Here is a 25315-nt window from a genome sequence, read left to right as displayed (position 1 = left end):
ACCACACTGCATGCTCTGAGCTAAAACAGAGAACCCCATGTACGAGTGGCTTCTGCTCCATTGGTTTCAGCCCATCATTTCAAATGGCTGCAGATCGTCAGGACATCTTTGGCTGTGAAAGGAGTGGTGTTCACAAAACAAATTCAATGAAGAGGATCTTCAGATTTCACACAAAATGATACAGATGGTTTTTTTTCGCTTTTTTCTTTTTTTTTTTTTTAAACCAGGTTTATTTAAACAACAAGATGCCGGAAGGGAATTTCTACCTAAGATTTTCAGCTTTTTACATTTTATTCCTATTCACCCAGCTACATGTAACAGCTACATACAAAAGTTATAAAATCTTAATCAGTTTAATAAAAAAAAAAAAATAAAATAATGAAATAACAATTGAGAGGTGGGCTTGCTCCCTTAAGTAATGACCAGCAGATGTGTCACAACAGTTGCCATGTGAGGCACAACTGGCAACGGCAGATCTGAATCTATAAGCAGTTGACGGCTTGTGTGTATAAAAAAAAAAAAAAAAAAAAAAAAAGCAAAATAATTTACTGGAATAAAAGTAGAGAGCACAGAGATAGAGCGAGGTGGGAGACTGTGCAAAGCACCCGCCGTCTCAAATTAAATTGGTCCAGGATCATAGGTGATATTAAAGCAAAGATAAAAGGGGAATGGGGGCAGGAGTGAAAAATTAACCCCTAGAATAACACACACACATCCACCCTATTGTATGTACAGTAAGGGGAGGGGGATGATGGTGAACATAGGAAACTGAACAGTGGAGGCAGTGGGTGAGGGACTGGGCAAAACTCGTTCTAGAAGTTTCCTCCCGTCTGCTGCTGGAAAACATCAATTGTATCTTCATCCTCCATTTCCAACTGGACAGAAAAAAAAAAAAAAAAAAAAAAAGTTAGAAAGTAATTTTTTTTCCATAAAAAAACCCCCAAGAGTAATAAAAATTGTATTTATAAAACTAATTAACGTAAGGAACTAACACCAATAATAGATTTACTGTCTATACTGTAGTGTTTTTTTTTCCCACTCACCAAAATCACATTTTCAAACTATAGAAGAAACCTCATCATTTAAAAGGGGTTGTCCACCCGTTGAAACTTTCAGCAAGTGCTAAATCCTTACAGTGTGTAATGCACACGCAGTTAAAAATCCACACCACTGGCCTCTTCCAGTGGCAATCATGTGAACGCGAGTATGTATTATATTCATGTCATTTGCATATTTGCCATAGTGTGCTGATCAGAGTCTCAGCCATGTCTTGCAACGTTGTGTTATAAAATGCAGCTGAGACGTTAGTCGGCAGGTGACAGATCGCACACTTGTGTTCAAGTGATGACTGCTAGATCCGGCATAAGGATTTGGCAAGCTGCAGCAAAAAATTCACCACTAGTGGACAACCCCTTTAAACAAGTTCTCATTCATCCATGCCACGGCAAATTTTTTATTTATTTATTTTTTTAACAGGAAATGAGACCTAGAAATCCTTGATACTTTTCACGACTTGGATGATTTGATTCAGTAATTCAAATTGAAGGATCTGCTCTGAGAATATCACTTACGATATCAATAAGTTACAGGCATTTATAAATTGGTTTGATTCCCATCAATTTGAGATGAATGAAAATTAAGACCTCAGAGCACTGTACTCTTATCTCTCTTAGGCCACATTTACTATTTGTAAGGCAAAACCAAGAGAGGAACAATCAGAGGAAAAGTATAATAGAAACGTCACCACTTCTGCATTTTTTACCCACAAATGGTTTTGGCTTACAAATACTGACCAAATACTTAACATGTGAATGGGGCCTTAGACCAGATTTGGACTGGAGTGGCGATGTGCATGAGCAATAGCCATTGCATTCAAGCAAGGGAAATAAGAGTCCATTCTCATGATCGCAGCCATTAGACACTTGCATCACTGACCCACAGGACAGATAAAACCTGTCCACTTACAGGATGTCAACCGGTGAAATCCATAATATTTCTGAGCAGATTCAGTCGATTTAGATTTTCCAATTAAGGAAAAAAAGTAATAATGCTTCGGATATCATTTCCACATGCCCGGTTGTCTGACAGGCAGGCATTTAACCTATGGCGTATTGTGGGAATTGTTACTACACAGTTTACCAACCAGATTGTGCTAGGTATCATCACTCACTTGTGCTGGTGTGTCCGTCTCATTAATAGGCTGGCCATCAAATCGGAACCTAATTTGCCTCATTGACAATCCCTAAGGGGCAAAGAAAAATAGCATGATCATCTAATAACATTAAAGCTAGATCTACAGGGCAACTTTGTCCACAACACATGACTGAAGTTCGCTAGATGAACAAGTGACTGGGGTTGCACTGTGACAAGCTTTTCACAAAAAAAATCCAATGAGGTTGAACTTCTTGCAACTTGCTTGTCAAGGTCACAGTATCCCCAGGGGAAAAAAGAAACCCCATTCACTTGTATTGCGCTGACATATAGCAGCGACATCAAGTGAACTTTGATCACAATATAGGTGTTGTGGCCAAAATTACCAAATACAATGCATTAAATTAGTAACTTGTCTTCAAATAGTATGAATGTTTTAGTACCAGATTTAGGCTGATCATTTCAACATTAAGCGCAAAAAAACAAACAAAAACTTTCATATGCTCATATGAACTTAGCCTTAGAATTATTCTTCACGTACAAAGTCACTCCTTCAACTTTAAAGGGAACCCCTCATGTCCCCAAATAGTTACAGGTAGGAAATGACCTTTATTCCTCCCAAGAGCTGCCTGCTTTCAATTATAGAGAAGTGCCCGGAGCGGCTTCAGTCACTGCTCACAGCATAAATTAACCTTATATCTGCAAGGTAATAGTTTGCGTATAGGACAGGTTCCCTTTAAAATGCTATGCAATCTAAGGGCAACATTTCTAAGAATAGAGGCTCTGCTGACAGAAATAAAGGTTTGTGAGAATATATTTAGCATACCTTGTGTTTTATTATGTGAAAGCTCATTCTGGGTTTAGGAGTCAAGTGGGCAGGAACGATTAGGACCAGACACTGACTTCTAAGCCCAGAATGCTTAGTGACTTCAACGAATACTACACAGGTTGTACGGAATATTTTTCCAAAAACATTTATTTGTTCAGATTGCACTGCATGTACAATGTGAAAAGTTTCCTTTAATTACATGAAATGATGGTGCCAAAACAAAAAGGGCCTGGTAACCTGTCCCCAAGGAAAACTGGGCAGCACCCTATTTACTGACGTACCTACAGGATAGGCATTCACCATTTGCATGGTATGAAAATATAGAAGTATAAATGATGGGCATTTGCATAAATGAAAAATAACCTGTGACAAAATAAGGCTCTCATCACATTCGGCCTTTTGTCAGAGGTATTACACACGCATAATTTATTAATGTATACCTCTGAAAGACACCTACATATGCCACAGAATGATTTTTTTTTTTTTTATTGGAAGACACAGCAAAACACATGTATATCTGCCTGACAGGGGGCAAAAAAGATGTCGCATCCAATAAATGAGGCACTGCTCATATAGGTCAGTGTAAAATCACAATGTGAACATAGCATAAGCATCCTAAAGACACCTAAATGTTGAAGGGAAGACAATGTATGCCATTCTTCCTGTAATACATAATAGCAGCGCTCACCTGTCGTTCACAATAAGCCTTCATGAGCTTATTGAGTGGTGTATGTTTTTTAATCTTGAACTGGACGACAGAGCCATCTTGACCGGCTACCTTCAAGTTGATGTGATCGTTGTTTTCAGTTTTCACACTCTCCTGCAATATCAAGGGCCTTTAGACGTTACAAGACATGAAAACCCCCTTAGGCTGTAAGTATGCCATCACACTATGATCCAGGGCTGTGGAGTCAGTGAGCCAAACCTCCGACTCCACGACTCCCTCATACATGGCTCATGTTTAAGTGATCAATTTACTGTAACACAGATTCATCTCAGCTAAAAGTCTAGACCAGGGGTCTCAAACACGCGGCCCGTGGGCCGCATGCGGCCCCTGAGGCTGCTTTATGCGGCCCGCAGGCACAGACCCCTTGACGATCCCGACCTGGTCCAGGAGGAGCCGCCGACAGCAGCGCTGCATTGCCGCACAGAGACTGTCTCCCAGCACTGCATTTCCAATGCCAGCCGCTGGCCAATCAGAGGCCAGCAGCTGATATCTGCGTGTCGGCGCAGCGAGTATGACGTCATTGCCATATGCAGATGTCAGCTGCTGGCCTCTGATTGGCCGGCGGCTGACATTGAAAATGCTGTGCTGGGAGACAGTCTCTGTGCGGCAATGCAGCGCTGCTGTCGGCGGCTCCTTCTGGACCAGGTCGGGATCGTCAAGGGGTCGGACTCAGTGGTGCCTGCGGGCCACATCTGCAGGAAGGCCGCCGAGGGAACGGAGGACAGGTGAGAATCATCTTTTTTTTTTTTCTATTTTATGTGTGTGAAGAACAGCACAGGGGGCACAGAGCCACAAGATGGGGACCTCGATGGGGCCACAGAGCCACAAGATGGGGCCACAGAGCCACAAGATGGGGCCACAGAGCCACAAGATGGGGCCACAGAGCCACAAGATGGGGCCACAGAGCCACAAGATGGGGCCACAGAGCCACAAGATGGGGCCACAGAGCCACAAGATGGGGCCACAGAGCCACAAGATGGGGCCACAGAGCCACAAGATGGGGACCTGGATGGGGCCACAGAGCCACAAGATGGGGCCACAGAGCCACAAGATGGGGCCACAGAGCCACAAGATGGGGCCACAGAGCCACAAGATGGGGCCACAGAGCCACAAGATGGGGCCACAGAGCCACAAGATGGGGCCACAGAGCCACAAGATGGGGCCACAGAGCCACAAGATGGGGCCACAGAGCCACAAGATGGGGCCACAGAGCCACAAGATGGGGCCACAGAGCCACAAGATGGGGACCTGGATGGGGCACATAGCCCCAAGATGGGGACCTGGATGGGGCACATTAGTACAAGATGGGCGCCAGGATGGGGAATGTTGCCACAGGATGGGGACCTGGATGGGGCACATAGCCACAGGATGGGGACCTGGATGGGGCACATAGCCACAGGATGGGGACCTGGATGGGGCACATTACTACAAGATGTTTTCCATTATTACTATATGATGCTAATTGTAAGACAATATTACTGTATGTGGCCAATTGGGGGAAATAAAATTGTAAAAAAAAAAATAAAAAATAAAATAAGGCATGAAAAAATATTGGGCACTAAAAATGCTGTTTTATATGTAAACTAAAGTAAACACAAAAAAGTGCACGTTTATTATCGCCACATCCATAACGACCCAAGCCATAAAAAAATAAACACGGAAAAAATGTTCAAAAGGTGTATACAAAAAAAATGGTATCACTAAAAATGTCACATTGAACAAAGAATGCGGCCCCCCAAATTCAAAGTTTGAGACCCCTGGTCTAGACCCTTAGATCAGGAATAGGACAGACATTTATAGGATATTTCATAACTTTCCCAAATTCTTATGAAAAAAATATTCTGCACAAACTGCATTGTACTACTGTACCCAATTTATTATATATTTTAGGAGTTGGTCCATTTTATACTGACTCCACAGCCCTGCTATGATCAGTGAAGGTTCGTCCTCTAGGGCTACCACTGATCTAGAGAATAAAGGGGCCGCTATGCTGCTCCTTCACAGGCTTTCATGAAAAGTGAGGCACTAGCCACCTACTGTGTAGAAGTATAGCACAGCTTTACTGAAGTGCTGGTCACCAGGCTGTGCACAGAGAAGCAACGGAGGAGCCGCAGCCCTATGAAACACAGGAATTGGGCACCCCAAAGGTCAGATCCCCCACTGGTACTAAAGTGATGGCATATTCTACCAATATGGGAAGCAATTAACCCTTTATTAAAAGGAAATCTCTGGGCATACATAAGGACACAATGTGCTTGATGTTTATAAGCATGTCTGATAGTTTGGATGGAGTTTCAGTATAAAGGAGCAACAACCAATACTCTAAGATGGAGCAATAGAGATCACGGAGAATTACAAGGAAGGACATTGTGTGCAGTCGATAGAGAGGGTAGAAATCTTAGCACTTCCTAGGACAGAGCCGTAACAATCACATCAGTCTTTTGGGTTGTAAAGGAACAGGTTAATGCGGCCAAACACTTGTTAGATAAGGGAATCTACCAATCAGCTGCAGTAGAGCCAGGCACAAAGTGTTAACATCTCCTACAGCGCCACCACATGGAGGAACACAGCATTGGAGACCTCCAACTGAGATCCATGGGCTGTACACGGCGTGCAAGGATGCTGAGGCTGCATCCGATGGGGAGAAGACATTTGTGATCACTTAGGCTAATGGAGGCCACGATAAAAAAATAAATAAATAAAAAAGAAAGCCTTGCCTGGCCTCCTGTAATGTGCGGGGTCTGGGTAGCGCCCAGTACAGGCGCCCTGCAGGCTCTAGGTGCAGCCATGCTAGGATGCCCACAGCAGCGCGGCGCATGCACCCCCGACCACAGGAGCGGCAGCCATCCCCCTCCGCACACAGCGACTTATCCCTCCCAGGCCTCTAGCCTTTATCCACCAACGCCATCACCTACAGGCCTCATTCACACCGCAGAACGGCAACCGTCCGCTATTTATACAACCGCACACGACCTGACCTTTGGTTTGTCGTCCGCCATGCTGGGTATAATGCCGGTATCCGGTAGTTTCGCCTCCTCACAAAGAGCCTAAACCCGCGCGGGTCGTTTGCCGGGAAAGCGCACGTACAAACACTGCGTTCTTACGTGCGCGGCCCCGACTAGCTCCTCCTATACTAGAGCGTCAGAGAATCCCGCTGTGTGGACCACGTGGTTAGAGACCGCGCATGCCCAACTGTATGTGCGATGAATTCGGGCTATGGGCTGAGCATGTGGCTGAGTCCGAGGCCTACAGATTATTGTCAGGCTCAGAACTCCCCCCCCCCCCGGGCCTGTTAGGTTGTCACACAGTAGAAAAACCTCCCAATCATGTAATCACCTCAAATGTCCAAGGCATATGTGCATCACTGTATGTCAACACGGGTCAGAAATATACATCACTGGTTCCACGGGTCAGAAATATACATCACTGGTTACACGGGTCAGAAATATACATCACTGGTTCCACGGGTCAGAACTGTACATCACTGGTTACACGGGTCAGATCTGTACATCACTGGTTACACGGGTCAGAAATATACATCACTGGTTACACGGGTCAGAAATATACATCACTGGTTACACGGGTCAGATCTGTACATCACTGGTTACACGGGTCAGAAATATACATCACTGGTTATACGGGTCAGAAATATACATCACTGGTTACACGGGTCAGAAATATACATCACTGGTTACACGGGTCAGAACTGTACATCACTGGTTACACGGGTCAGATCTGTACATCACTGGTTACACGGGTCAGAAATATACATCACTGGTTACACGGGTCAGATCTGTACATCACTGGTTACACGGGTCAGATCTGTACATCACTGGTTACACGGGTCAGAAATATACATCACTGGTTACACGGGTCAGAAATATACATCACTGGTTATACGGGTCAGAAATATACATCACTGGTTACACGGGTCAGATCTGTACATCACTGGTTACACGGGTCAGAAATATACATCACTGGTTATACGGGTCAGAAATATACATCACTGGTTATACGGGTCAGAAATATACATCACTGGTTACACGGGTCAGAAATATACATCACTGGTTACACGGGTCAGATCTGTACATCACTGGTTCCACGGGTCAGATCTGTACATCACTGGTTCCACGGGTCAGAAATATACATCACTGGTTACACGGGTCAGAAATATACATCACTGGTTACACGGGTCAGAACTGTACATCACTGGTTACACGGGTCAGATCTGTACATCACTGGTTACTCGTGTCAGAAATGTACATCACTGGTTACACGGGTCAGAAATATACATCACTGGTTACACGGGTCAGAACTGTACATCACTGGTTACACGGGTCAGATCTGTACATCACTGGTTACACGGGTCAGAAATATACATCACTGGTTACACGGGTCAGATCTGTACATCACTGGTTCCACGGGTCAGAAATATACATCACTGGTTACACGGGTCAGAAATATACATCACTGGTTACACGGGTCAGAACTGTACATCACTGGTTACACGAGTCAGATCTGTACATCACTGGTTACACGGGTCAGAAATATACATCACTGGTTACACGGGTCAGAAATATACATCACTGGTTACACGGGTCAGAACTGTACATCACTGGTTACACGGGTCAGATCTGTACATCACTGGTTACACGGGTCAGAAATATACATCACTGGTTACACGGGTCAGATCTGTACATCACTGGTTACACGGGTCAGATCTGTACATCACTGGTTACACGGGTCAGAAATATACATCACTGGTTACACGGGTCAGAAATATACATCACTGGTTATACGGGTCAGAAATATACATCACTGGTTACACGGGTCAGAAATATACATCACTGGTTACATGGGTCAGATCTGTACATCACTGGTTACACGGGTCAGATCTGTACATCACTGGTTACACGGGTCAGAAATATACATCACTGGTTCCACGGGTCAAATCTGTACATCACTGGTTCCACGGGTCAGATCTGTACATCACTGGTTACACGGGTCAGAAATATACATCACTGGTTACACGGGTCAGAAATATACATCACTGGTTATACGGGTCAGAAATATACATCACTGGTTACACGGGTCAGAAATATACATCACTGGTTACACGGGTCAGAACTGTACATCACTGGTTACACGGGTCAGATCTGTACATCACTGGTTACACGGGTCAGAAATATACATCACTGGTTACACGGGTCAGATCTGTACATCACTGGTTACACGGGTCAGAAATATACATCACTGGTTACACGGGTCAGAAATATACATCACTGGTTATACGGGTCAGAAATATACATCACTGGTTACACGGGTCAGAAATATACATCACTGGTTACACGGGTCAGATCTGTACATCACTGGTTACACGGGTCAGATCTGTACATCACTGGTTACACGGGTCAGAAATATACATCACTGGTTACACGGGTCAGAAATATACATCACTGGTTATACGGGTCAGAAATATACATCACTGGTTACACGGGTCAGATCTGTACATCACTGGTTACACGGGTCAGAAATATACATCACTGGTTATACGGGTCAGAAATATACATCACTGGTTATACGGGTCAGAAATATACATCACTGGTTACACGGGTCAGAAATATACATCACTGGTTACACGGGTCAGATCTGTACATCACTGGTTCCACGGGTCAGATCTGTACATCACTGGTTACACGGGTCAGAAATATACATCACTGGTTACACGGGTCAGAAATATACATCACTGGTTATACGGGTCAGAAATATACATCACTGGTTATACGGGTCAGAAATATACATCACTGGTTACACGGGTCAGATCTGTACATCACTGGTTACACGGGTCAGAAAAATACATCACTGGTTACACGGGTCAGAAATATACATCACTGGTTCCACGGGTCAGAACTGTACATCACTGGTTACACGGGTCAGAAATATACATCACTGGTTATACGGGTCAGAAATATACATCACTGGTTGCACGGGTCAGAAATATACATCACTGGTTACACGGGTCAGATCTGTACATCACTGGTTACACGGGTCAGAAATATACATCACTGGTTACACGGGTCAGATCTGTACATCACTGGTTATACGGGTCAGAAATGTACATCACTGGTTACACGGGTCAGAAATATACATCACTGGTTCCACGGGTCAGAACTGTACATCACTGGTTACACGGGTCAGAAATATACATCACTGGTTATACGGGTCAGAAATATACATCACTGGTTACACGGGTCAGAAATATACATCACTGGTTACACGGGTCAGATCTGTACATCACTGGTTACACGGGTCAGAAATATACATCACTGGTTATACGGGTCAGAAATATACATCACTGGTTACACGGGTCAGAAATATACATCACTGGTTACACGGGTCAGATCTGTACATCACTGGTTACACGGGTCAGATCTGTACATCACTGGTTACACGGGTCAGAAATATACATCACTGGTTACACGGGTCAGAAATATACATCACTGGTTATACGGGTCAGAAATATACATCACTGGTTACACGGGTCAGAAATATACATCACTGGTTACACGGGTCAGAACTGTACATCACTGGTTACACGGGTCAGATCTGTACATCACTGGTTACACGGGTCAGAAATATACATCACTGGTTACACGGGTCAGATCTGTACATCACTGGTTACACGGGTCAGATCTGTACATCACTGGTTACACGGGTCAGAAATATACATCACTGGTTACACGGGTCAGAAATATACATCACTGGTTATACGGGTCAGAAATATACATCACTGGTTACACGGGTCAGATCTGTACATCACTGGTTACACGGGTCAGAAATATACATCACTGGTTATACGGGTCAGAAATATACATCACTGGTTATACGGGTCAGAAATATACATCACTGGTTACACGGGTCAGAAATATACATCACTGGTTACACGGGTCAGATCTGTACATCACTGGTTCCACGGGTCAGATCTGTACATCACTGGTTCCACGGGTCAGAAATATACATCACTGGTTACACGGGTCAGAAATATACATCACTGGTTACACGGGTCAGAACTGTACATCACTGGTTACACGGGTCAGATCTGTACATCACTGGTTACTCGTGTCAGAAATGTACATCACTGGTTACACGGGTCAGAAATATACATCACTGGTTACACGGGTCAGAACTGTACATCACTGGTTACACGGGTCAGATCTGTACATCACTGGTTACACGGGTCAGAAATATACATCACTGGTTACACGGGTCAGATCTGTACATCACTGGTTCCACGGGTCAGAAATATACATCACTGGTTACACGGGTCAGAAATATACATCACTGGTTACACGGGTCAGAACTGTACATCACTGGTTACACGGGTCAGATCTGTACATCACTGGTTACACGGGTCAGAAATATACATCACTGGTTACACGGGTCAGAAATATACATCACTGGTTACACGGGTCAGAACTGTACATCACTGGTTACACGGGTCAGATCTGTACATCACTGGTTACACGGGTCAGAAATATACATCACTGGTTACACGGGTCAGATCTGTACATCACTGGTTACACGGGTCAGATCTGTACATCACTGGTTACACGGGTCAGAAATATACATCACTGGTTACACGGGTCAGAAATATACATCACTGGTTATACGGGTCAGAAATATACATCACTGGTTACACGGGTCAGAAATATACATCACTGGTTACATGGGTCAGATCTGTACATCACTGGTTACACGGGTCAGATCTGTACATCACTGGTTACACGGGTCAGAAATATACATCACTGGTTCCACGGGTCAAATCTGTACATCACTGGTTCCACGGGTCAGATCTGTACATCACTGGTTACACGGGTCAGAAATATACATCACTGGTTACACGGGTCAGAAATATACATCACTGGTTATACGGGTCAGAAATATACATCACTGGTTACACGGGTCAGAAATATACATCACTGGTTACACGGGTCAGAACTGTACATCACTGGTTACACGGGTCAGATCTGTACATCACTGGTTACACGGGTCAGAAATATACATCACTGGTTACACGGGTCAGATCTGTACATCACTGGTTACACGGGTCAGAAATATACATCACTGGTTACACGGGTCAGAAATATACATCACTGGTTATACGGGTCAGAAATATACATCACTGATTACACGGGTCAGAAATATACATCACTGGTTACACGGGTCAGATCTGTACATCACTGGTTACACGGGTCAGATCTGTACATCACTGGTTACACGGGTCAGAAATATACATCACTGGTTACACGGGTCAGAAATATACATCACTGGTTATACGGGTCAGAAATATACATCACTGGTTACACGGGTCAGATCTGTACATCACTGGTTACACGGGTCAGAAATATACATCACTGGTTATACGGGTCAGAAATATACATCACTGGTTATACGGGTCAGAAATATACATCACTGGTTACACGGGTCAGAAATATACATCACTGGTTACACGGGTCAGATCTGTACATCACTGGTTCCACGGGTCAGATCTGTACATCACTGGTTACACGGGTCAGAAATATACATCACTGGTTACACGGGTCAGAAATATACATCACTGGTTATACGGGTCAGAAATATACATCACTGGTTATACGGGTCAGAAATATACATCACTGGTTACACGGGTCAGATCTGTACATCACTGGTTACACGGGTCAGAAAAATACATCACTGGTTACACGGGTCAGAAATGTACATCACTGGTTATACGGGTCAGAAATATACATCACTGGTTACACGGGTCAGAAATATACATCACTGGTTACACGGGTCAGATCTCTACATCACTGGTTACACGGGTCAGATCTGTACATCACTGGTTACACGGGTGAGAAATATACATCACTGGTTACACGGGTCAGATCTGTACATCACTGGTTACACGGGTCAGATCTGTACATCACTGGTTACACGGGTCAGAAATATACATCACTGGTTCCACGGGTCAAATCTGTACATCACTGGTTCCACGGGTCAGATCTGTACATCACTGGTTACACGGGTCAGAAATATACATCACTGGTTCCATGGGTCAGAAATATACATCACTGGTTACACGGGTCAGAAATATACATCACTGGTTACACGGGTCAGAACTGTACATCACTGGTTACACGGGTCAGATCTGTACATCACTGGTTACACGGGTCAGAAATATACATCACTGGTTACACGGGTCAGAAATATACATCACTGGTTACACGGGTCAGAACTGTACATCACTGGTTACACGGGTCAGATCTGTACATCACTGGTTACACGGGTCAGAAATATACATCACTGGTTACACGGGTCAGATCTGTACATCACTGGTTCCACGGGTCAGAAATATACATCACTGGTTACACGGGTCAGAAATATACATCACTGGTTACACGGGTCAGAACTGTACATCACTGGTTACACGGGTCAGATCTGTACATCACTGGTTACACGGGTCAGAAATATACATCACTGGTTATACGGGTCAGAAATATACATCACTGGTTACACGGGTCAGATCTGTACATCACTGGTTACACGGGTCAGAAATATACATCACTGGTTATACGGGTCAGAAATATACATCACTGGTTATACGGGTCAGAAATATACATCACGGGTTACACGGGTCAGAAATATACATCACTGGTTACACGGGTCAGATCTGTACATCACTGGTTCCACGGGTCAGATCTGTACATCACTGGTTACACGGGTCAGAAATATACATCACTGGTTACACGGGTCAGAAATATACATCACTGGTTATACGGGTCAGAAATATACATCACTGGTTATACGGGTCAGAAATATACATCACTGGTTACACGGGTCAGAAATATACATCACTGGTTACATGGGTCAGATCTGTACATCACTGGTTACACGGGTCAGATCTGTACATCACTGGTTACACGGGTCAGAAATATACATCACTGGTTCCACGGGTCAAATCTGTACATCACTGGTTCCACGGGTCAGATCTGTACATCACTGGTTACACGGGTCAGATCTGTACATCACTGGTTACACGGGTCAGAAATATACATCACTGGTTACACGGGTCAGATCTGTACATCACTGGTTACACGGGTCAGATCTGTACATCACTGGTTACACGGGTCAGAAATATACATCACTGGTTACACGGGTCAAATCTGTACATCACTGGTTCCACGGGTCAGATCTGTACATCACTGGTTACACGGGTCAGAAATATACATCACTGATTCCACGGGTCAGAAATATACATCACTGGTTACACGGGTCAGAAATATACATCACTGGTTACACGGGTCAGAACTGTACATCACTGGTTACACGGGTCAGATCTGTACATCACTGGTTACACGGGTCAGAAATATACATCACTGGTTACACGGGTCAGAAATATACATCACTGGTTACACGGGTCAGAACTGTACATCACTGGTTACACGGGTCAGAAATATACATCACTGGTTATACGGGTCAGAAATATACATCACTGGTTACACGGGTCAGAAATATACATCACTGGTTACACGGGTCAGAACTGTACATCACTGGTTACACGGGTCAGATCTGTACATCACTGGTTACACGGGTCAGAAATATACATCACTGGTTACACGGGTCAGATCTGTACATCACTGGTTACACGGGTCAGAAATATACATCACTGGTTACACGGGTCAGAAATATACATCACTGGTTATACGGGTCAGAAATATACATCACTGATTACACGGGTCAGAAATATACATCACTGGTTACACGGGTCAGATCTGTACATCACTGGTTACACGGGTCAGATCTGTACATCACTGGTTACACGGGTCAGAAATATACATCACTGGTTACACGGGTCAGAAATATACATCACTGGTTATACGGGTCAGAAATATACATCACTGGTTACACGGGTCAGATCTGTACATCACTGGTTACACGGGTCAGAAATATACATCACTGGTTATACGGGTCAGAAATATACATCACTGGTTATACGGGTCAGAAATATACATCACTGGTTACACGGGTCAGAAATATACATCACTGGTTACACGGGTCAGATCTGTACATCACTGGTTCCACGGGTCAGATCTGTACATCACTGGTTACACGGGTCAGAAATATACATCACTGGTTACACGGGTCAGAAATATACATCACTGGTTATACGGGTCAGAAATATACATCACTGGTTATACGGGTCAGAAATATACATCACTGGTTACACGGGTCAGATCTGTACATCACTGGTTACACGGGTCAGAAAAATACGTCACTGGTTACACGGGTCAGAAATGTACATCACTGGTTATACGGGTCAGAAATATACATCACTGGTTACACGGGTCAGAAATATACATCACTGGTTACACGGGTCAGATCTCTACATCACTGGTTACACGGGTCAGATCTGTACATCACTGGTTACACGGGTGAGAAATATACATCACTGGTTACACGGGTCAGATCTGTACATCACTGGTTACACGGGTCAGATCTGTACATCACTGGTTACACGGGTCAGAAATATACATCACTGGTTCCACGGGTCAAATCTGTACATCACTGGTTCCACGGGTCAGATCTGTACATCACTGGTTACACGGGTCAGAAATATACATCACTGGTTCCATGGGTCAGAAATATACATCACTGGTTACACGGGTCAGAAATATACATCACTGGTTACACGGGTCAGAACTGTACATCACTGGTTACACGGGTCAGATCTGTACATCACTGGTTACACGGGTCAGAAATATACATCACTGGTTACACGGGTCAGAAATATACATCACTGGTTACACGGGTCAGAACTGTACATCACTGGTTACACGGGTCAGATCTGTACATCACTGGTTACACGGGTCAGAAATATACATCACTGGTTACACGGGTCAGATCTGTACATCACTGGTTCCACGGGTCAGAAATATACATCACTGGTTACACGGGTCAGAAATATACATCACTGGTTACACGGGTCAGAACTGTACATCACTGGTTACACGGGTCAGATCTGTACATCACTGGTTACACGGGTCAGAAATATACATCACTGGTTATACGGGTCAGAAATATACATCACTGGTTACACGGGTCAGATCTGTACATCACTGGTTACACGGGTCAGAAATATACATCACTGGTTATACGGGTCAGAAATATACATCACTGGTTATACGGGTCAGAAATATACATCACGGGTTACACGGGTCAGAAATATACATCACTGGTTACACGGGTCAGATCTGTACATCACTGGTTCCACGGGTCAGATCTGTACATCACTGGTTACACGGGTCAGAAATATACATCACTGGTTACACGGGTCAGAAATATACATCACTGGTTATACGGGTCAGAAATATACATCACTGGTTATACGGGTCAGAAATATACATCACTGGTTACACGGGTCAGAAATATACATCACTGGTTACATGGGTCAGATCTGTACATCACTGGTTACACGGGTCAGATCTGTACATCACTGGTTACACGGGTCAGAAATATACATCACTGGTTCCACGGGTCAAATCTGTACATCACTGGTTCCACGGGTCAGATCTGTACATCACTGGTTACACGGGTCAGATCTGTACATCACTGGTTACACGGGTCAGAAATATACATCACTGGTTACACGGGTCAGATCTGTACATCACTGGTTACACGGGTCAGATCTGTACATCACTGGTTACACGGGTCAGAAATATACATCACTGGTTACACGGGTCAAATCTGTACATCACTGGTTCCACGGGTCAGATCTGTACATCACTGGTTACACGGGTCAGAAATATACATCACTGATTCCACGGGTCAGAAATATACATCACTGGTTACACGGGTCAGAAATATACATCACTGGTTACACGGGTCAGAACTGTACATCACTGGTTACACGGGTCAGATCTGTACATCACTGGTTACACGGGTCAGAAATATACATCACTGGTTACACGGGTCAGAAATATACATCACTGGTTACACGGGTCAGAACTGTACATCACTGGTTACACGGGTCAGATCTGTACATCACTGGTTACACGGGTCAGAAATATACATCACTGGTTACACGGGTCAGATCTGTACATCACTGGTTCCACGGGTCAGAAATATACATCACTGGTTACACGGGTCAGAAATATACATCACTGGTTACACGGGTCAGAACTGTACATCACTGGTTACACGGGTCAGATCTGTACATCACTGGTTACACGGGTCAGAAATATACATCACTGGTTACACGGGTCAGAAATATACATCACTGGTTACACGGGTCAGAACTGTACATCACTGGTTACACGGGTCAGATCTGTACATCACTGGTTACACGGGTCAGAAATATACATCACTGGTTACACGGGTCAGATCTGTACATCACTGGTTACACGGGTCAGAAATATACATCACTGGTTACACGGGTCAGAAATATACATCACTGGTTATACGGGTCAGAAATATACATCACTGGTTACAGGGGTCAGAAATATACATCACTGGTTACACGGGTCAGATCTGTACATCACTGGTTACACGGGTCAGATCTGTACATCACTGGTTACACGGGTCAGAAATATACATCACTGGTTCCACGGGTCAAATCTGTACATCACTGGTTCCACGGGTCAGATCTGTACATCACTGGTTACACGGGTCAGAAATATACATCACTGGTTACACGGGTCAGAAATATACATCACTGGTTATACGGGTCAGAAATATACATCACTGGTTACACGGGTCAGAAATATACATCACTGGTTACACGGGTCAGAACTGTACATCACTGGTTACACGGGTCAGATCTGTACATCACTGGTTACACGGGTCAGAAATATACATCACTGGTTACACGGGTCAGATCTGTACATCACTGGTTACACGGGTCAGAAATATACATCACTGGTTACACGGGTCAGAAATATACATCACTGGTTATACGGGTCAGAAATATACATCACTGGTTACACGGGTCAGAAATATACATCACTGGTTACACGGGTCAGATCTGTACATCACTGGTTACACGGGTCAGATCTGTACATCACTGGTTACACGGGTCAGAAATATACATCACTGGTTCCACGGGTCAAATCTGTACATCACTGGTTCCACGGGTCAGATCTGTACATCACTGGTTACACGGGTCAGAAATATACATCACTGGTTACACGGGTCAGAAATATACATCACTGGTTATACGGGTCAGAAATATACATCACTGGTTACACGGGTCAGATCTGTACATCACTGGTTACACGGGTCAGAAATATACATCACTGGTTATACGGGTCAGAAATATACATCACTGGTTATACGGGTCAGAAATATACATCACTGGTTACACGGGTCAGAAATATACATCACTGGTTACACGGGTCAGAAATATACATCACTGGTTATACGGGTCAGAAATATACATCACTGGTTACACGGGTCAGAAATATACATCACTGGTTACACGGGTCAGATCTGTACATCACTGGTTACACGGGTCAGATCTGTACATCACTGGTTCCACGGGTCAGATCTGTACATCACTGGTTACACGGGTCAGAAATATACATCACTGGTTACACGGGTCAGAAATATACATCACTGGTTCCACGGGTCAGATCTGTACATCACTGGTTCCACGGGTCAGATCTGTACATCACTGGTTACACGGGTCAGATCTGTACATCACTGGTTACACGGGTCAGAAATATACATCACTGGTTACACGGGTCAGAGATATACATCACTGGTTACACGGGTCAGAACTGTACATCACTGGTTACACGGGTCAGATCTGTACATCACTGGTTACACGGGTCAGAAATATACATCACTGGTTACACGGGTCAGATCTGTACATCACTGGTTACACGGGTCAGATCTGTACATCACTGGTTACACGGGTCAGAAATATACATCACTGGTTACACGGGTCAGAAATATACATCACTGGTTATACGGGTCAGAAATATACATCACTGGTTACACGGGTCAGAAATATACATCACTGGTTACACGGGTCAGATCTGTACATCACTGGTTACACGGGTCAGATCTGTACATCACTGGTTACACGGGTCAGAAATATACATCACTGGTTCCACGGGTCAAATCTGTACATCACTGGTTCCACGGGTCAGATCTGTACATCACTGGTTACACGGGTCAGAAATATACATCACTGGTTACACGGGTCAGAAATATACATCACTGGTTATACGGGTCAGAAATATACATCACTGGTTACACGGGTCAGATCTGTACATCACTGGTTACACGGGTCAGAAATATACATCACTGGTTATACGGGTCAGAAATATACATCACTGGTTATACGGGTCAGAAATATACATCACTGGTTACACGGGTCAGAAATATACATCACTGGTTACACGGGTCAGATCTGTACATCACTGGTTCCACGGGTCAGATCTGTACATCACTGGTTACACGGGTCAGAAATATACATCACTGGTTACACGGGTCAGAAATATACATCACTGGTCATACGGGTCAGAAATATACATCACTGGTTATACGGGTCAGAAATATACATCACTGGTTACACGGGTCAGATCTGTACATCACTGGTTACACGGGTCAGAAATATACATCACTGGTTACACGGGTCAGAAATATACATCACTGGTTATACGGGTCAGAAATATACATCACTGGTTACACGGGTCAGAAATATACATCACTGGTTACACGGGTCAGATCTGTACATCACTGGTTACACGGGTCAGATCTGTACATCACTGGTTCCACGGGTCAGATCTGTACATCACTGGTTACACGGGTCAGAAATATACATCACTGGTTACACGGGTCAGAAATATACATCACTGGTTACACGGGTCAGAAATATACATCACTGGTTCCACGGGTCAGATCTGTACATCACTGGTTCCACGGGTCAGATCTGTACATCACTGGTTACACGGGTCAGATCTGTACATCACTGGTTACACGGGTCAGAAATATACATCACTGGTTACACGGGTCACAAATATACATCACTGGTTACACTGGTCAGATCTGTACATCACTGGTTACACGGGTCACAAATATACATCACTGGTTACACGGGTCAGATCTGTACATCACTGGTTACACGGGTCAGGTCTGTACATCACTGGTTACACGGGTCAGAAATATACATCACTGGTTCCACGGGTCAGATCTGTACATCACTGGTTACACGGGTCAGATCTGTACATCACTGGTTACACGGGTCACAAATATACATCACTGGTTACACGGGTCACAAATATACATCACTGGTTACACGGGTCAGATCTGTACATCACTGGTTACACGGGTCAGATCTGTACATCACTGGTTACACGGGTCACAAATATTCATCACTGGTTACACGGGTCAGATCTGTACATCACTGGTTACACGGGTCAGGTCTGTACATCACTGGTTACACGGGTCAGAAATATACATCACTGGTTCCACGGGTCAGATCTGTACATCACTGGTTACACGGGTCAGATCTGTACATCACTGGTTACACGGGTCAGATCTGTACATCACTGGTTACACGGGTCAGAAATATACATCACTGGTTACACGGGTCAGATCTGTACATCACTGGTTACACGGGTCAGATCTGTACATCACTGGTTACACAGGTCAGAAATATACATCACTGGTTACACGGGTCAGATCTGTACATCACTGGTTACACGGGTCAGAAATATACATCACTGGTTCCACGGGTCAGAAATATACATCACTGGTTACACGGGTCAGATCTGTACATCACTGGTTACACGGGTCAGAAATATACATCACTGGTTACACGGGTCAGATCTGTACATCACTGGTTACACGGGTCAGAAATATACATCACTGGTTACAAGTGTCAGGTCTGTACATCACTGGTTACAGGGGTCAGAAATATACATCACTGGTTACACGGGTCAGAAATATACATCACTGGTTACACGGGTCAGAACTGTACATCACTGGTTACACGGGTCAGATCTGTACATCACTGGTTACACGGGTCAGAAATATACATCACTGGTTACACGGGTCAGATCTGTACATCACTGGTTACACGGGTCAGATCTGTACATCACTGGTTACACGGGTCAGAAATATACATCACTGGTTACACGGGTCAGAAATATACATCACTGGTTATACGGGTCAGAAATATACATCACTGGTTACACGGGTCAGAAATATACATCACTGGTTACATGGGTCAGATCTGTACATCACTGGTTACACGGGTCAGATCTGTACATCACTGGTTACACGGGTCAGAAATATACATCACTGGTTCCACGGGTCAAATCTGTACATCACTGGTTCCACGGGTCAGATCTGTACATCACTGGTTACACGGGTCAGAAATATACATCACTGGTTACACGGGTCAGAAATATACATCACTGGTTATACGGGTCAGAAATATACATCACTGGTTACACGGGTCAGAAATATACATCACTGGTTACACGGGTCAGAACTGTACATCACTGGTTACACGGGTCAGATCTGTACATCACTGGTTACACGGGTCAGAAATATACATCACTGGTTACACGGGTCAGATCTGTACATCACTGGTTACACGGGTCAGAAATATACATCACTGGTTACACGGGTCAGAAATATACATCACTGGTTATACGGGTCAGAAATATACATCACTGGTTACACGGGTCAGAAATATACATCACTGGTTACACGGGTCAGATCTGTACATCACTGGTTACACGGGTCAGAAATATACATCACTGGTTATACGGGTCAGAAATATACATCACTGGTTACACGGGTCAGAAATATACATCACTGGTTACACGGGTCAGATCTGTACATCACTGGTTACACGGGTCAGATCTGTACATCACTGGTTACACGGGTCAGAAATATACATCACTGGTTACACGGGTCAGAAATATACATCACTGGTTATACGGGTCAGAAATATACATCACTGGTTACACGGGTCAGAAATATACATCACTGGTTACACGGGTCAGAACTGTACATCACTGGTTACACGGGTCAGATCTGTACATCACTGGTTACATGGGTCAGAAATATACATCACTGGTTACACGGGTCAGATCTGTACATCACTGGTTACACGGGTCAGATCTGTACATCACTGGTTACACGGGTCAGAAATATACATCACTGGTTACACGGGTCAGAAATATACATCACTGGTTATACGGGTCAGAAATATACATCACTGGTTACACGGGTCAGATCTGTACATCACTGGTTACACGGGTCAGAAATATACATCACTGGTTATACGGGTCAGAAATATACATCACTGGTTATACGGGTCAGAAATATACATCACTGGTTACACGGGTCAGAAATATACATCACTGGTTACACGGGTCAGATCTGTACATCACTGGTTCCACGGGTCAGATCTGTACATCACTGGTTCCACGGGTCAGAAATATACATCACTGGTTACACGGGTCAGAAATATACATCACTGGTTACACGGGTCAGAACTGTACATCACTGGTTACACGGGTCAGATCTGTACATCACTGGTTACTCGTGTCAGAAATGTACATCACTGGTTACACGGGTCAGAAATATACATCACTGGTTACACGGGTCAGAACTGTACATCACTGGTTACACGGGTCAGATCTGTACATCACTGGTTACACGGGTCAGAAATATACATCACTGGTTACACGGGTCAGATCTGTACATCACTGGTTCCACGGGTCAGAAATATACATCACTGGTTACACGGGTCAGAAATATACATCACTGGTTACACGGGTCAGAACTGTACATCACTGGTTACACGGGTCAGATCTGTACATCACTGGTTACACGGGTCAGAAATATACATCACTGGTTACACGGGTCAGAAATATACATCACTGGTTACACGGGTCAGAACTGTACATCACTGGTTACACGGGTCAGATCTGTACATCACTGGTTACACGGGTCAGAAATATACATCACTGGTTACACGGGTCAGATCTGTACATCACTGGTTACACGGGTCAGATCTGTACATCACTGGTTACACGGGTCAGAAATATACATCACTGGTTACACGGGTCAGAAATATACATCACTGGTTATACGGGTCAGAAATATACATCACTGGTTACACGGGTCAGAAATATACATCACTGGTTACATGGGTCAGATCTGTACATCACTGGTTACACGGGTCAGATCTGTACATCACTGGTTACACGGGTCAGAAATATACATCACTGGTTCCACGGGTCAAATCTGTACATCACTGGTTCCACGGGTCAGATCTGTACATCACTGGTTACACGGGTCAGAAATATACATCACTGGTTACACGGGTCAGAAATATACATCACTGGTTATACGCGTCAGAAATATACATCACTGGTTACACGGGTCAGAAATATACATCACTGGTTACACGGGTCAGAACTGTGCATCACTGGTTACACGGGTCAGATCTGTACATCACTGGTTACACGGGTCAGAAATATACATCACTGGTTACACGGGTCAGATCTGTACATCACTGGTTACACGGGTCAGAAATATACATCACTGGTTACACGGGTCAGAAATATACATCACTGGTTATACGGGTCAGAAATATACATCACTGGTTACACGGGTCAGAAATATACATCACTGGTTACACGGGTCAGAGCTGTACATCACTGGTTACACGGGTCAGATCTGTACATCACTGGTTACACGGGTCAGAAATATACATCACTAGTTACACGGGTCAGAAATATACATCACTGGTTATACGGGTCAGAAATATACATCACTGGTTACACGGGTCAGATCTGTACATCACTGGTTACACGGGTCAGAAATATACATCACTGGTTATACGGGTCAGAAATATACATCACTGGTTATACGGGTCAGAAATATACATCACTGGTTACACGGGTCAGAAATATACATCACTGGTTACACGGGTCAGATCTCTACATCACTGGTTCCACGGGTCAGATCTGTACATCACTGGTTACACGGGTCAGAAATATACATCACTGGTTACACGGGTCAGAAATATACATCACTGGTTATACGGGTCAGAAATATACATCACTGGTTATACGGGTCAGAAATATACATCACTGGTTACACGGGTCAGATCTGTACATCACTGGTTACACGGGTCAGAAAAATACATCACTGGTTACACGGGTCAGAAATATACATCACTGGTTATACGGGTCAGAAATATACATCACTGGTTACACGGGTCAGAAATATACATCACTGGTTACACGGGTCAGATCTGTACATCACTGGTTACACGGGTCAGATCTGTACATCACTGGTTACACGGGTGAGAAATATACATCACTGGTTACACGGGTCAGATCTGTACATCACTGGTTACACGGGTCAGATCTGTACATCACTGGTTACACGGGTCAGAAATATACATCACTGGTTCCACGGGTCAAATCTGTACATCACTGGTTCCACGGGTCAGATCTGTACATCACTGGTTACACGGGTCAGAAATATACATCACTGGTTCCATGGGTCAGAAATATACATCACTGGTTACACGGGTCAGAAATATACATCACTGGTTACACGGGTCAGAACTGTACATTACTGGTTACACGGGTCAGATCTGTACATCACTGGTTACACGGGTCAGAAATATACATCACTGGTTACACGGGTCAGAAATATACATCACTGGTTACACGGGTCAGAACTGTACATCACTGGTTACACGGGTCAGATCTGTACATCACTGGTTACACGGGTCAGAAATATACATCACTGGTTACACGGGTCAGATCTGTACATCACTGGTTCCACGGGTCAGAAATATACATCACTGGTTACACGGGTCAGAAATATACATCACTGGTTACACGGGTCAGAACTGTACATCACTGGTTACACGGGTCAGATCTGTACATCACTGGTTACACGGGTCAGAAATATACATCACTGGTTATACGGGTCAGAAATATACATCACTGGTTACACGGGTCAGATCTGTACATCACTGGTTACACGGGTCAGAAATATACATCACTGGTTATACGGGTCAGAAATATACATCACTGGTTATACGGGTCAGAAATATACATCACTGGTTACACGGGTCAGAAATATACATCACTGGTTACACGGGTCAGATCTGTACATCACTGGTTCCACGGGTCAGATCTGTACATCACTGGTTACACGGGTCAGAAATATACATCACTGGTTACACGGGTCAGAAATATACATCACTGGTTATACGGGTCAGAAATATACATCACTGGTTATACGGGTCAGAAATATACATCACTGGTTACACGGGTCAGATCTGTACATCACTGGTTACACGGGTCAGAAATATACATCACTGGTTACACGGGTCAGAAATATACATCACTGGTTATACGGGTCAGAAATATACATCACTGGTTACACGGGTCAGAAATATACATCACTGGTTACACGGGTCAGATCTGTACATCACTGGTTACACGGGTCAGATCTGTACATCACTGGTTACACGGGTCAGAAATATACATCACTGGTTACACAGGTCAGATCTGTACATC

General features: G+C 44.1%; 1 protein-coding gene across 1 annotated transcript; it reads right to left on the bottom strand.

Annotated features, from left to right (window-relative positions):
• Nucleotides 1-509: 509 nt before the first annotated feature.
• SUMO2 (small ubiquitin like modifier 2) lies at nucleotides 510-6846 on the bottom strand. The gene is made up of 4 exons (XM_073663143.1): nucleotides 6686-6846; nucleotides 3669-3800; nucleotides 2171-2242; nucleotides 510-875 (listed from the first exon to the last, which is right to left on the bottom strand). Exons 1-4 carry the CDS (start codon nucleotides 6704-6706, stop codon nucleotides 813-815), a joined length of 288 nt encoding a protein of 95 aa, XP_073519244.1. The 5' UTR covers nucleotides 6707-6846; the 3' UTR covers nucleotides 510-812.
• Nucleotides 6847-25315: the final 18469 nt, after the last annotated feature.

This window comes from Phyllobates terribilis, unplaced genomic scaffold, assembly GCF_046119375.1.
Source record: "Phyllobates terribilis strain yellow unplaced genomic scaffold, ASM4611937v1 Scaffold_100__1_contigs__length_5926523, whole genome shotgun sequence".
NCBI lineage: Eukaryota > Metazoa > Chordata > Amphibia > Anura > Dendrobatidae > Phyllobates > Phyllobates terribilis.
Note: the sequence above shows the minus strand (reverse complement) of the source record. Positions and strands in the feature narration are given on the sequence as shown.

What these genes read in the sequence shown, in the direction of transcription:
- SUMO2 (XM_073663143.1), bottom strand. Translation starts at nt 6,706, where the DNA reads ATGGCGGACGACAAACCAAAG. An exon ending in TGGCGGACGACAAACCAAAG is followed by an intron (nt 3,801 to 6,685) that starts GTCAGGTCGTGT and finishes TTGATATTGCAG; the next exon opens with GAGAGTGTGAAAACTGAAAA. An exon ending in AGGCTTATTGTGAACGACAG is followed by an intron (nt 2,243 to 3,668) that starts GTGAGCGCTGCT and finishes TTTGCCCCTTAG; the next exon opens with GGATTGTCAATGAGGCAAAT.